Source organism: Xyrauchen texanus, chromosome 49 (genome assembly GCF_025860055.1).
Source record: "Xyrauchen texanus isolate HMW12.3.18 chromosome 49, RBS_HiC_50CHRs, whole genome shotgun sequence".
NCBI lineage: Eukaryota > Metazoa > Chordata > Actinopteri > Cypriniformes > Catostomidae > Xyrauchen > Xyrauchen texanus.
In genome coordinates this window covers 15737652-15753549 of record NC_068324.1, presented here as the reverse complement: position 1 = coordinate 15753549, position 15898 = coordinate 15737652, and the positions used below count along the sequence as shown (strand labels likewise).

General features: G+C 36.9%; 1 protein-coding gene across 1 annotated transcript in view; it reads right to left on the bottom strand.

Annotated features, from left to right (window-relative positions):
- LOC127640330 (Krueppel-like factor 13) overlaps positions 1–4527 on the bottom strand; it is a 40443-nt gene extending 35916 nt beyond the window's left edge. The window contains exon 1 of the mRNA XM_052122814.1: positions 1605–4527. Coding sequence (XP_051978774.1) covers positions 1605–2238 — 634 coding nt within the window. The 5' untranslated portion in view covers positions 2239–4527. The remainder of the gene's footprint in view (positions 1–1604) is intronic.
- Between the last annotated feature and the right edge of the window lie 11371 nt (positions 4528–15898).

The window sequence follows — 15898 nt, the reverse complement described above, 5'->3', positions numbered from 1 at the left end:
ATACAACTTACACAAACATATCAATTATAAATACACTTTGCATAGTGTCATTCACCATTTCACATAACCTGTGTGAATTTCGATCAACTCTAAAACTATTTACAAACTTATGTGGTTTATTTCTGATCTGAGGCCAGCAACGTATTAATTCAATACAAAGTTTCCATATATTGGGTGTCTCGTTTTGAAGGCTGTGTGCTAGGTTGGACATGTCCTTTGAAGTCTGCAGTATACCTAGTGTTCTCCTTCAAACAAATCTTGTTTAAACGAGATGGCCTTCGTAGGACAAACGGAAACGGAATGTAACATGGTTGCTATGACAGCACCCTACTCTTTAACAAGCGTGACCTTTTCGAATGAGACGGTAACAAAGTTCCTTTAGAAGGGAATGTATGAGGTAAATTTTAGGAGAGTTATAAAGATGTAAAGAGAAAAGAAAATAGATTTTACAGGTGTACTTTTAGTCTAATACTTTATTTTAATTATATATTAATACATGTTACTCTGCACCCATCTACTGAGGTAGCCTACTTCAACTTGGGAATTGTTTACGGGCAAATGGCATTATTATTTTTTTAAGACATTTCCGTTGAAGCAAAGAATTATGATCTGTGAGTGGCCACGAAGAATACACCTCGTGCATCCTCCGAATTCCTGTGAAAGAAGGTCGCGTTTGAAGGCTGCATTCGAAGTGCCCTACTCGCTTTTATGAAACGAGACAGCATCGATGACGTATGCGGCCGACAAATGCGAATGAAACACAGCCATTGTCTGAGGCGACAACAACCGCTTTAAACACTGCATTCATAATACTGCTGCCGTGGTACTTCGCGTACAACGTATAATTGTTATTCTAAATGTATTTTCCATCTTAAATTCCAATTATAGAGAATGAAAAGCCGTTGAGGTCAACGCTGAGGGTGGGTGCTCTGATCTGCGCTCGCTTGGTCGAGTCTGTTGCTGGCCAGATCAGCTGGCAGTCTGTCTGACGGGGGTGTGGCACATCACAACAAAGAGCTTACCAGTCAAACAAGCAACCGCTGAAGTCTCACCAACCTCCATCTTTTATTCATTTTCTACTTGTTTTAATCCATTTGCATATGTCTTACGGACTTACTTAAAGAAAGTTAAAGTATGGGTTCAGACGGTACCTGCGCGGTCTTTGTTTTGCGGATGGATCATGCTCGTTCACGGTGTTTGGCACCGAGACCTTCTACCAATTGACTTTTCGCAAACCACCACCTTCGCCTCGTGAAAATATAGACTATACGGCTTTTTTTTATTAGCGATTACATCATGGGGTGCCAGGCTTTCCCCCAATCAGAGTACAAGTTTTTATTGTGAGATTGATGTCTATATGCACGTGCCTATGCACATATGTTGTTTATATTGGGCATGTGTGTGGCTTGAGTTGGATGGGGGTGATATAGGCAAGGCACTGGGGATGGAGATCTGTTGCCGTTTACCTTCAGTACACAACAGTTGTCACATCAACTAAATGGCTGAGCTTGCACAGTACATAATGTGCCCAACGTGTACTTTTAACCTGTAGCCTATATTTGATCTGCGAAACGTTAATACACTTGGCAGGAATGGAAACTGACCTGTATGTGTCCTTAGGTGGGCTTTGAGATGGGACGATTTGCCATAAACTTTTTCACAACCTGAATAGTGGCATTTGTGCTTTTTCTGCGGGGCTTCATGTTCAATTCGACCCCTGTTTCGTTTGCTTCTTTGTTTGAGAGCAGAGTCGGCGGTGATGGTGGTAGGTGTGGCAGAGTTCCCATCATCTCTGGTTAGGGTCGCCGTTGGTGGCATGCCCTCCTCTTTTATTTTTGCTTGCTCGGCAAAATTAGTGGGCGTCTGCTGATTAAAATCCGCCAAAATTCTCGCCACCACAAAGAGAGAGGAGTTATCTTTCAAAGGCTCATTGGTCTCTTCTCCGTTCCTCTGTGCAGCCGCAGTTTCGGGTTTGATCTCTCTGTTCCCTTTCGGACCGTGAACAATTGCTTGGCTGGACATTGATACAAGGCACTCTGCTGCGAAGTGATCCATTTCGTTTCTAGGATGAAAATCGCCCCGATCTTCCTTTATGGCATCCAAACCCAAATTACACAACACCATTGAACTCAGTAGATCCCTTTGTGTGATGCTGAAGAGGTAGCTCTCAGAAGCAAACTCACTTTGTACTAATCTTACCGGGTTTTCAGCAACACTGGCATCCTGCATGTAAATCATGCGAGGTCAAACCGTGGACGCGCAACGCCGACTGTTTGCTTTCTCTAGAAATAAGTTTCCGAAGATGAGAGCTCTGAAAACTTGTCTTGATTGAGTATGAAAACTCCCATCGTGGCTGTAGTCTTCCCAACGTTAAAGTGACAGTATGCTGTGCGCCGATTAGAGCTGATTGTATCCATGCTGGGGGCGTGTCAGCCGGTAGCGTTTGGTAACGTCGTCAGAGCGGACGCGCGATCATTGGATGGCGATGTGTCCCGGAGAGCAATACCTTACATGCCCCCACCAAACTTTTACAAAGTACCAGACGAACTTCCCTCAGTACCTATATATGCATGCACACATCAGGCTTTGCATCTATTTAGGTGTGAGGATGGAGTTTATTTTTAAAGAATTACTCATTAAATCTGCATGATCTAGTATCTATCATTATCCATTATAAATGTGTAGTGTCACTGTTTTTGTCAATAACCCTGTCCATATATTTTAAATCTGTGAAGTTTAATCAGTGCTATTATTATTAATTCTGTGGTTGATGCATGGTGCTTACACTACCAGGATCATGGGTGCACAGAACAGGGCGTTACAGGAGCGCAGCCCCTGCTGCTTTCATTCACAAATCTAAAGGTGCTGTTCACAAATTTAAAGGTGCCCTTTAAAGCGGAGGTGTCTTTACTACAGCACATATAGTGTGTGTGTGTGTGTGTGTGTGTGTGTGTGTGTGTGTGTGTGTATATATATATATATAAGTATAATTATATATGATAATATATTATATAATTATATATAGATATATATAAATCATATTTATATAAAACACAGATTTCAACTTTAAAATGTTTGTTATGTAGGTCACCTTTAAACTGACTTTAAACTTTTTATCAGGCATTTATAATTTTTGGGGGGCAATTTTCAAATGCCTTTTAATTACATATTTGTCTGATTTAGCCTTCTCCTACACACAGACTTTAAGTATTACATTATGAAAATCCATTATAAAATAGTAATTGTTACATATAAACTGTTAGAATCTAAACAAAGATTGAAATAACCAAACACTTTGACATTTATTGTGTGAAATTGATTTCTATAAATAAAAAATCTGAAAATATTCCCACAGTTGTGGCATCATTGCCACCTTGCCAAAACTATTTTGACCCTAAAGTTTTTTAGTTTTTTTTTTAAGTTAGTGTACGTTAGTGTTAGTGTACTAAGTCGACTGAATAGCATCCTTGTGATGAAATTGTTTGAAGAACAAAAATCATGGTAAATATCACTAGTGAGTACAATATTTTAAATTGGGTGCCATTTCCCATTAAGCTGTAATTTTGCATAATTACGCAAAACTATACAAATTTTATTTAAATATGTGTATTTAGGATACATAAAATGTATAATCATGCTTAGCATGACAAAGGAGTCAAAACCATTTTATATCAAAAACAAGAGAAATGTACTTTCCATCAGCATAATTTCCACCACAGAATTCAATTAAACACAATAGAAAATTTAAGATGTTCTTGAAATGCCACTGTGGTTGGAAATGTCATGACTTTCAGAAAAAATGACACAAATCTCCTGTGATGCATACGCATATTTTGTTGGACATTAATAGTAGATAAATTAAAAACTAAATAGAGTGTTTAATGTTTTATCCTGTCTTTACTTTCAAGAAGTTCACAGTGTTAAAAGTGCCTGAAGTTGAAGAAATATATATATAAAATGCATACATTGGATGCACTGTAAGTAATGTTTAAGGATCAATGCCATATGATATATATCACATGACAGACTTCTGGCCTGCTGCATGCAGTTGGGCTGGCCATACATTTCACTCTTATTTTCCCCCATTAGAGACAAGTGACGATTGTTCAGGAGAGAAAAATCAACATTGTTTAAATGATCTGCTGGATGACAAAGAAGTGGTTGTAATAATAGTTCCTTATCCCTCTCTTAAGCTGCCACAATTGCATAATTGCATAGCTCCATATTAAATGGACACATAATATAGAATACTTATAAATAATAAACAGTCTTCTCCGTTCAGTCAGAGACAAAATATGAGGGACTCTAACGGCCTAAGCATGAATGAACATTTCAAAATAAATGACATGTCGTTGTCACAGAATCCCAGACTGGAAAATATATTTATATTCTTGCATTTCAGAAACAGACAGTGGGGGTGAACATGTAGATCAGTGTTTCAAAAGTTACTTAATCTTATAAGATGACAGAAGAGGAGAAGGGTTGAAGCCCACCACTTCAGTTTTAGCAATGCATTGTTCTCCTGTGGGAAAGCATGTCCTCTCTTTCAGTCTTTGGAAAGTTCCAAGTGTTCATTGAGTGCATGGCTACATGGCATTCAGAAGGCCATCTGGTTGTATTATTTTACATATTCTTTCTCCACCAAAAGAACTGTGTTCTTGCATTTCATTTTTTAGGCAAATACTATCATAGCATAACAACAAGAAGGCAGTTCCTATTTAACAAGATGGCTTTCTCAAATCTCAAATGGAAGAAAATGCAAAAAAAAAAAAAAAAAACTTCAACAAGAAAAACATTAATAATTAGAGAACAGGGTTAGTTTTCGCAAAGGGAAATTGTCACAAGGGCTGTATCTCAGTAAATATAAGGTTTTGAGTCAAAATGTGTGTTTTCTGTAACAGAGGTTTTTATGTTTTGTTAAAACACCTACTGTATGTGGTGTCTGCTATTGGGGCATGTTGTCACAAAAGATCATTGTGTGTTCGGTGAACTGTATCTTTTTCCCCGGACAATCGCAGTGGACATTTTCATGTTTCTTTCTTTTTTTCTTATTTATTTTTTTGAAACCAAGACTTTGCGGTATGTGATTATACAGAAATTGGTTTCAAGTATTAATTGGAGTATATCATATTATGTACCTAAATTATCATTATGGAAAAATTGTATAATTTTTTTTAAAGATACATCTCTTGTAACACAACATTACTGCACAGGATACACCTGACAATACATTATTGTACAGATGCTTCAGCTGAATTTTTGCAGCCTGTGAAAAAAATATGTATCTCAATTCACCCACACATTGAACAACCCACACTTTAGTTCTTCAGTTATAATTTGAATGCGACACATTTACCAAAATGTTTCAGGAGTAGGTTGAATCACATTCTTATTTTCACATCACGAGTAAGATGACTCAGCTAATTCTCTAAATACCATCAGAAATATCACCTCATTCTAAGGCTGGGCATCATCACAGATGATAATGGCACCTTCCCTCTCTAGCTGTTCAGTTGGTCTTATGTACAGTTTGTCAGGACAGCCTGACCTCACTAGCTGGTGGAACAGTCCAATCAAGGCAATGCTGTCCTAGAACATAAGGTCCATATAACTGCAATGGGCTGATTAAACTAGTTCTCTTTTATGGCACATGACAATATATATATATATATATATATATATATATATATATATATATATATATATATATATATATATATATATATATATATATATATACCTATATATATATATATATATATATATACCTATATATATATATATATATATATATATATATATATATATATATATATATATACCGGTCAGCCACAACATTAAAACCACCTGCCTAATTTTGTGTAGGTCCCCCTCATGCCGCAAAAACAGCACCAACCTGCATCTCAGAATAGCATTCTGCTATTATATTCTTCTCACCACAAATGTGCAGAATGGTTATCTGAGTTATCGTAGACTTTGTCAGTTTGAACCAGTCTGGTCATTCTCTGACCTCTATCATCAAAGCTTTTCTGTCCACAGAACTCCCTCTCACTGGATGTTTTTTGTTTTTGGCACCATTCGGAGTAAATTCTAGAGACTGTTGTGTGTGAAAATCCCAGGAGATCAGAAGTTACAGAAATACTCAAACCAGCCCATCTGTCACCAACAATCATCCATGCAATTATCTAATCAGCCTATCGTGTGTTAGCAGTGCATAAAATCATGCAGATACGGGTCAGGAACTTCAGTTAATGTTCATTTCAACCATAAGAATACATTTGAATGAATTAAGTCGAAGCTCAGTACGGTACAACAGAAACACTGGCATTGTTACTTCTACGACGGATGAACGGACGGACGGACAGAGAGATAGATCGATAGACAGACAGACAGACCCAACTAAAAATCCAGCTTAACCAACATGTAATTTCCATGCTGTTCGAAGCTGATTAATGTTGGTTTGGTGCTGGTCTATCTGGTGGACAGCATAGCCCAGCTGGTGAATTTGGTTGACCAGCATGGTCTTTCAGGTAAAGCTAGTTTAGCTAATTAGAAAGCCAGGTAGGGTCACCAGCATGCCATGCTTGGGGACCAGCAAACAAAACACAATTTAAGCTGTGATCAGAAAGCTGGATTTTTTAGCAGGGGATAGACAGATACAGTTGAGACTTGAAAATATAGACCTGCTTTATCCAGCAAGTTCAATCACTTCATTAGTCATTGTGAGTAATTATGCTACTTTAACTGTTCTGATGTGGTAGCTCTTAAGGTGTCCCATATAATCACAACTTGGACTCTTTCTAACAATGTGACAGCGTGGTCTGTATGACTGACTGGCAAAAACACCTCCAAGGACTGAAGGTCACATATTACAGTATGGTTTGTCTTTCATCCTTGGAAGCTATAAATTGGAAATTACTAGCACTCTCGTCAAGACAATACCTAAGGCTTGTTTGCTTTAAAAAGATCTTGTTTTAAAGGGATGGTTCACCCAAAAATGAAAATTTATCAAAGTCATTATTTTCTTGCCCTCATGTTATGTGTTTCTTTATTCTATATATGCAGTATGTTAGACTCAGTCATTTTTTTTTATTTAATCTTTTGTTATAGGCTGACATTCTGACTAACATATCCATTTGTGTACAACAAAACAAAGTAAGTCATACTGTATACATGTAATTTTGGAACAACATAGGTTTTATATCTATTTAAGTATTTATTTATTTTTTTATTGAAGTCATTGTAGCTTTTAAATGTCAGTTCAGCTACTCAGACACATGTGAAACTCAGAGGCTGTTTACTACTTGTGGTTTAGCTTTGTTCTTTTGATCTACAGTTGGGAAACATATCATTTCCCATCATGCATACAACAACTCTCTTCCTGTTCATATGTAGACAGTGCCCTTTTTGATCTAGGATCAGCTTCGTTCCAGCCCAAGTCTGATCTTAGCCACCAAAAGAGAAACCACAGACCTGCTCTCAGATCAGCACCCAAAGTCAACTACTAAAAAACCTCTCTGCGGACTGTGCAGCACATGTGATAGGGGATGAAAACGTAGCACCCATTCCCACGATATAACAAATGTGCTTACACATACAAAACACACCTTGTGAGAATAATCTTCTGCATGAACTTCCTCAATAATATTAACAGTGCTCTTAACTTGCATAATGCAGTAACTGGTCAATCATTTCTCATGTTGAAATATCCTCTGTGTCCTTGGCAAGATTTCTGACCTCAATGACTACACATTGTTCTGCACTGTTATATCCCAAAAAACCTCAGAACAAACAGCTAATTTATAGGTACATGAGGAGCATGTTGCCTCTGCAAAGCTAAGATTCAAGATAATGTACTTTTTGTTTTGTCTGTTAGTATGAGTTAGTATGGTTAATTGACAAATAAGGTTGTCTGAGAAGATTGTTTTGTGTGAAATGCATTTTTAATGTTTTTCTGAATAATAGATCTGAACCCCAAAAATAGCATCACGTCATTGACCCATAAACAGACAGCCAGTCCAAAACCTTAAGTAGTTCTGCATAAACTGAGGTCATTAAGGTAAATAGGCTCTTCCTTATGTCAAAACTGTTTTTGACTTATTCAGAGTCAAGATAAAGATTTTGTGCTGAGAAACAAAACAAGTCCAAACTGCAGTTTTTTCAATCATGGTTCAGCTGAATATTCAGGCTACACGTGCCGCAAAGTTATTTACATACTTATCTTCTATCTCCCTCACTCTGCAATATGATTATTGTCATTCACTGTTTGAGCTGTAAAACTTCAACTTGTGTTTCAAAAAGGAAATGGAGAGATGATAATCAAGACTAAGAATGAAACTAAAATGGGCTTCCTTTCAACAATAAAATCTTATATCATCATCACTTCCTTGGCTCATCATATAACAACATGTTTTGGCACCATCAATGTGATCTATGATAATTTCTTCAACTTTAACTATTAGTTCTCCCTGATCTTGAATATTTTGTTTAACCCATGGACTGCCTACAGTCCATTTATTGATAATTTCATATTGGTGACAAAACTGAAACAGGAAAAAAAAAAAAAATCACTTTCTTGATCAAGAAATTTCTAATCTGATTGGCTGACTGTACGTAACCTCCAAGAGTAAGGGCAAATGAACTACAGTCCCATAAAGCATTGTGAATTACGTAATCTAATTAAAAACTATGGGAAAAAATATAAAACTATTGATTTAAAATTGTTGATTATAAGTGCAACAGGATAAGCGGTTGACTGGATGGATGGATGGATGGATTATAAGTGCACACATATATTTAGAGTATCTTTCAAATCATGGAAGTGGGCGGTCACTGAAAGGCTCTTTTGCCGTATTTTGTTTGCTGCAATTCTCTGATTGGTGAATCTTTCTATTTAGGATTCATGGGTAGTGTAGTCTTCACCAGAAATGTCTTTATTAAACACAGTTTAACTGATGGTTTCAACAGAGGCATATACACTCACCTAAAGGATTATTAGGAACACCATACTAATACTGTGTTTGACCCCCTTTCGCCTTCAGAACTGCCTTAATTCTACGTGGCATTGATTCAACAAGGTGCTGAAAGCATTCTTTAGAAATGTTGGCCCATATTGATAGGATAGCATCTTGCAGTTGATGGAGATTTGTGGGATGCACATCCAGGGCATGAAGCTCCCGTTCCACCACATCCCAAAGATGCTCTATTGGGTTGAGATCTGGTGACTGTGGGGGCTATTTTAGTACAGTGAACTCATTGTCATGTTCAAGAAACCAGTTTGAAATGATTCGAGCTTTGTGACATGGTGCATTATCCTGCTGGAAGTAGCCATCAGAGGATGGGTACATGGTGGCCATAAAGGGATGGACATGGTCAGAAACAATGCTCAGGTCGGCCGTGGCATTTAAACGATGCCCAATTGGCACTAAGGGGCCTAAAGTGTGCCAAGAAAACATCCCCCACACCATTACACCACCACCACCAGCCTGCACAGTGGTAACAAGGCATGATGGATCCATGTTCTCATTCAGTATACGCCAAATTCTGAATCTACCATCTGAATGTCTCAACAGAAATCGAGACTCATCAGACCAGGCAACATTTTTCCAGTCTTCAACTGTCCAATTTTGGTGAGCTCTTGCAAATTGTAGCCTCTTTTTCCTATTTGTAGTGGAGATGAGTGGTACCCGGTGGGGTCTTCTGCTGTTGTAGCCCATCCGCCTCAAGGTTGTGCGTGTTGTGGCTTCACAAATGCTTTGCTGCATACCTCGGTTGTAACGAGTGGTTATTTCAGGCAAAGTTGCTCTTCTATCAGCTTGAATCAGTCGGCCCATTCTCCTCTGACCTCTAGCATCAACAAGGCATTTTCGCCCACAGGACTGCCGCATACTGGATGTTTTTCCCTTTTCACACCTTTCTTTGTAAACCCTAGAAATGGTTGTGCGTGAAAATCCCAGTAACTGAGCAGATTGTAAAATACTCAGACCGGCCCGTCTGGCACCAACAACCATGCCACGCTCAAAATTGCTTAAATCACCTTTCTTTCCCATTCTGACATTCAGTTTGGAGTTCAGGAGATTGTCTTGACCAGGACCACACCCCTAAATGCATTGAAGCAACTGCCATGTGATTGGTGGATTAGATAATTGCATTAATGACAAATTGAACAGGTGTTCCTAATAATCCTTTTGGTGAGTGTACATTGGATTAACAACATCAGAGCTCACAGCAGGTATGTCTTTAAAGGTTTACAAGATATCATTAATAATCAATGGATACAATCAAGGTTTTTAACCAAAGGTCTGGAACCAGGCTGTTGTGCACACTATTGTGGTATAATCTATTTCAGATAAACCAGCCTCTAAATGGCACGTAAAAATAAAACAAGTTGTGGTTGGTCACTTAACAAGTCAGTCAGTTACTCTTCCTGTGTAAGTGGGTGGTTCTTGGCTAGAATAAGCTGCATTGAGGTATAGACCTTTTGCCGTTTAGTCAAAGATCTGGCTACGTTAGACTACATCCTTGATATCATGCTAATTATGTTAACATCAGTGGCGTGCTAAGCGTATATTGATTTTATTTGGTGCATGCTTGCTTAGGCTAGCAGTACCACAACCACTCCAAAACAATGCTTTGGGGAAATACTTTGTCTAGTTCACACAATACAGGCAAAAAACAGTCAAAAGAAACACACACTTTAAATGTTTTTGCTAGTTGTTTTCACCCCTATACAAACTCAGCAATACATAATGCTCATACACTGTGTAAACTACGCTCATGTAAGCTATATCACACAACGGCATGCCCTTAGGGTACACGGCTGTAATGTACTTAAGGTAGGACTTTGAACATTGCTCTAATTCTTTCTTCAAAGAAGTAATCAAAGAAGCTAGCTATCACCCTTTTTTTTTCAGGAGACTTGGTTCCGGAAATACTTTTCCCATACATTTTCTTCATAAGGATTTCAAAAATAATCTTCAAAAAGCATCTAAGCCATGAACCAAACCAACCAGCTCTTAGATGAATCACAACATTACAAACTTTGATTTAAAGCAAAAAGAAAATCTGAAAAGACTCTTTTATGAGGAAATTAACTACTCATCCCACAAATCATTCCAAACTACATCAATAAAAAATTATGTCTAAAAATGAAAACATTCAGTATATCTATAGTCATTGATTTGAAACAAATTCTCTGGGTTCAATACAAGTTAAGCTTAATCAACAGCATTTGTAGCATAAAGCTGATTACCACAAAAATAAATTCAGGGCTACAGTGAGGCACTTACAATGGAAATGAATGGAGCCAATCCATAATCTTTAAAATACTCACTGTTTCAAAATATAGCCACAAGACATAAACAATGTGCATGTTAACATGAATTTAGTGTGATAAAATTGCAGATGACATTTTTTATAAAGTTATGTCCAATTTTACAACTTCGTTACCATGATGATGTAATGTTATTAACCCAGTTATCAACAAATTCCAGCTCAAATAATACACGAGTTTCAACAGAAGAATTAATGTAAGTGCTTTTATAAAATTATATGCGTCATATTTCCGCCTTTAAACTCTTGCAGTAATCAACATTATGCCACAAATGCTTTCAATTGAGCTTAACATGTAAACCTGGAATATTCCTTTAAGTTTTAAAACAACAATAATTGTAAATTTAATAAAAATTCAGGAACACGTTTGTAAGAAATTTGCGAGTGTATGGAGGGAAACTCAATTATATTCTTCCCCATTGCTTAATGGGAGTCGATTTCCAGTTCCATGGTAACCGCAACTTCTGTGATTGGTGGATCTCTCTTCAGGATTGTGGGTAATGTAGTTCTTCAGCAGTAATTCTTCTATTAAATGTATAGCTGTTGAGTTGTTAAGAAACAACACAGGATACAAAAATATACTTTTGTTCTGATGGCTGTTGAAAAATGAGGAAAAAAACAGCGGTCGATGGGGCAGTATATAAAAAAAATGGGAATGAAATACGGAAGTGAAATACAGTAGAGGACAATGTCAAAAGAATATACAAACAGGGCTTTAGCCCACCCATACGCTTCAGCATACATCACCTTAATACATGTATATCATTCACAGTATTTGACACATTTAGCACATGCTTAAACACTCACAGTATGTTATGCATTTTAACCAGGCTTTAAGGACATGTGCAACAGTTTAAAATACTAGAATTCTCATTAAACACGTCAAGTCATTTTTATTTGTAAAGCGCTTTTCACAACACACATATTTTCAAAGCAGCTTTACAGAAGATCAGGCATTAACAGAAGATAAAACTGTAATATCTTTAATGTCTTAGAGTCATCATTGTGTAGTTTGATAAAATACAATTGTGAATTGTTTAAAAATAAGTAATTAAATAATAATTGTATTTATAACCCCAGTGAGCAAGCCGAAGACGACTGTGGCAAGGAACACAAATGTTGTTGGTTAATGGAGAAAAATAACCTTTGGAGAAACCAGACTCATTGTGGGGGCCAGTTCCCCTCTGACTAACATCATGAATATAATGGCAATATTACTTATGTATAGTGCAATTCATGGTTTAAAATTATTAAACTAAGTAAATGTTAAGTGAAAGTATTTAAACAAATATTTTGTATGAAGTGTAAGATTAATGACTAATGTCTTTGAAGTCCATCATGGATTAACTGCAGAAGTTCACATATATGCAATTGTCCTTATTAGCTGGCTGATGAAATGTTTAGTTGGCAATTAATTGATATTCTATGTATTACATTTCAAGAGTGTAATCCATCATTAGACCGAGGTGATGCAGGCAGAGATCAGTGAGGTGCATCATAGTTCAACCTGGCTGGTAAATTCGGTGAGGTCTATCCAAAGTCCAAGGTTCAGGCAATGGCATAAGAAGTATCCCATGTCTTATGGTTGGAGTTGGCATCTGTTCATCCTCTGAAGTCCATCGTAATAGACTAAAGTGATATTTGGCTGGCACCGGCTGCTATTAGTCATCATCACACAGCGACATGTAGCAGTGGAGTCCAACATAAAGCAGGAATGGAGCTGGATCCAGCCGGTTTTGGTGACCTCAGTATAGGAGTCCCGATGTTGAGACAGGGAAACAAAGAAAATAATATTAGCATATATGCCATTCAATTTATTGCAGATTTATAGATCATGATTAATGTTTCTGGTTCAGGCAGACCAAACTATAGCAGCCTAATTGTGAGTTGAAGGATAAATTAGGTGTATGCCTGACTAAATAGATGAGTCTTTAGTCCAGACTGTCCAGTCTACATCTCGAACAGTGTTAGGGAGATTGTTCCATAGTTTAGGAAACAAATATGAAAATAATCTACCTCCTCTTGTGGAATTTTATATTCTAGGAACTATTAACAGGCCAGAATTTTGCGATCGTAATGAACGTGATGGAATATAGCATGGTAGAAGGTCACTTAAGTACTGCAGAGCTAGACCATTCAAAGCATTGTGCGTAGTAAACAAATTTTTTTAATTAATACGAAATTTAACAGGTAGCCAATGTAACGATTATAAATGGGGCAAATATGATAATATTTCTTGGTTCTAGACAGCACTCTGGCTGCTGCATTTTGAACCAATTGAAGTTTATTTATTGATCTTGCTGGACATCCTCCCAGTAATGCATTACAATAATCAAGTCTTGAGGTCATGAACGCATGAATTTGTTTTTCAGCATCAGCAACAGAGAGCATGTGTCATAATTTAGCAAAATTTATAAGGTGGAAGAATGCTGTACAACAAACATTGGTCATTTGATTTTCAAAGTACAGATTGGCATCAAATATAACATTACATAGCTGTTGAATGTAACATTACATCCATCGAGAGTCAAATTATATTAGCAGCTTATTTTTAGAGGTTTTTGGTCCAAATATTTGTACCTCAAATAAAGTTTTGTCGGAATTTAGTAGAAGGACATTTCTGGCCACCCAATATTTAATTTCATTGATGCATTCTGCTAATTTGGAGAACTGTCATTACTCTTGTGCTGCGAAGTAATATCTGGTTCTGTTGAGGCTTTATTCTTGACCAATTTAGCCACAGTACTGAATAAATACCTAGGATTGTTGTGGTTAATTTCAATTAGTTTACTAAAATATGCTGACCTGGCAGATTTTAGTGCCTGTCTGTAACTATAGACACTATCCTTCCATGCACCGTGAAATACCTCTAATTTTGTATTCTTCCACTTGCACTAATTTTCCGAGCTGCTGTCTTGAGAGCATGAGTGTGATCATTGTACCATGGTGCAGGGCTTTTTTCTTAAATTTTCTTTAATCAAATAATAAAGTCCAACTATCCATATTACAGTGCAAGTTAGGATAACAAAATAATACTAATGTATTAACTTCTAAAGGAAGTAGAAAGTGCTTCCCAATACAGTATCTTTTGTTGTTAATGTTAATATTATCAAGAGTGCTAGAGATGACTGTATTTATATTTTCTGTTATTTCATCAAGTTCTTCTAGGCTTTGTGGTTTACTGAGTGTATGAGATAGATTTGGAAGATTATTAGTGAAGCTAATAATCTTTAGTGGTCGAAAGAATAATTCTACCTGAATGATAGCGTGGTGTAGATTGAGTAACATTAGCTGATCGCAGCATACAAGAAACGAGGAAATGATCCGAGATGTCATCGCTCTGTGGCAGATTTTCTATATTATCAACATCAACTCCATATGACAGAATTAAATCTAGCGTATGATTATGGCAATGAGTTGGTCCTGTTACATTTTGTCTGACTCCAATTGAGTTGAGAATATCGATAAATGCTAATCCCAATGTGTCATTTTCATTATCTATGTGAATGTTGAAGTCACCAAGCTCTATCTACAGTAACTACAAGATCTGATAAAAAATTAGCAAATTCACCAAGGAAATCAGAATAAGGCCCGTGTGATCTATACATTGTAGCAAGGGTAAAAGACGACAGAGATTGTTTTTATTATTTATATCTGACGGTGTCACATTAAGCATTATTAGCTCCAAAGACTTCAATTGATATCCTGTTCTCTGAGTAACACCAAAAACTTCACTGTAAATTGTAGCAACACCTCCTAGATTAGATTCCTTTAAACTAATATATTCATCCGGTTTAAGCCAGGTTTCAGTCAAACAGAGTGCATCCAAACTATGATCAGTAATAATTTAATTTACAATTAGTGCTTTGGTTGAAAGAGATCTAATGATTAGTAGCCTATCTTTATATGATGTTTATCTTTAATTTGTTTGTTTTATTCAAGTTTGACCGTAATACAATTTTTTATTAATTATTTAGTGAGGGGTTTTTGTGCTAAGGGAACAGACACAGTCTATATGAGATATCTAAGTGATACAGTCTCTATGTCTTGTAGTTTATGTGACCTGTGTGATGTCTGAAGGCCGCTAGCAAACGTTCGGATTTACCAGTTTGTCTGCTTCCTGACCTGGGCCCCAGTAAGTCAGATACTATCATTATTAAGATTATGAGCGGCACCTTCCTTGGAGGGATGGAGTCTGTCTCAATTTAGCAGGTCAGGTCTACCCCAAAAACTCTTCCAATTGTCTATAAATCCTATTTTATTCTTCAGACACCACTCCACATCCAGCCATTAAGTTAAATGAATCTACTATGCTATGTTACATCACCACGACGAGCAGGGAGGTGGCCAGAGCATATTACAGTGTCTGACATTATTTTTGCAAATTCACACACCTCTTTAAAATTATCTCTAGTAATTTCCGACTGGCGAAGCCGGACATCATTAGTGCTGACATGCATAACAATTTAAAAAAAAAATCTACATTTAGCATTAGCTAGCACATGTAAATTTGATTTGATGTCAGATGCTCTGGCACCTGAAATGCATTTAACATTAGTGGCTGGAG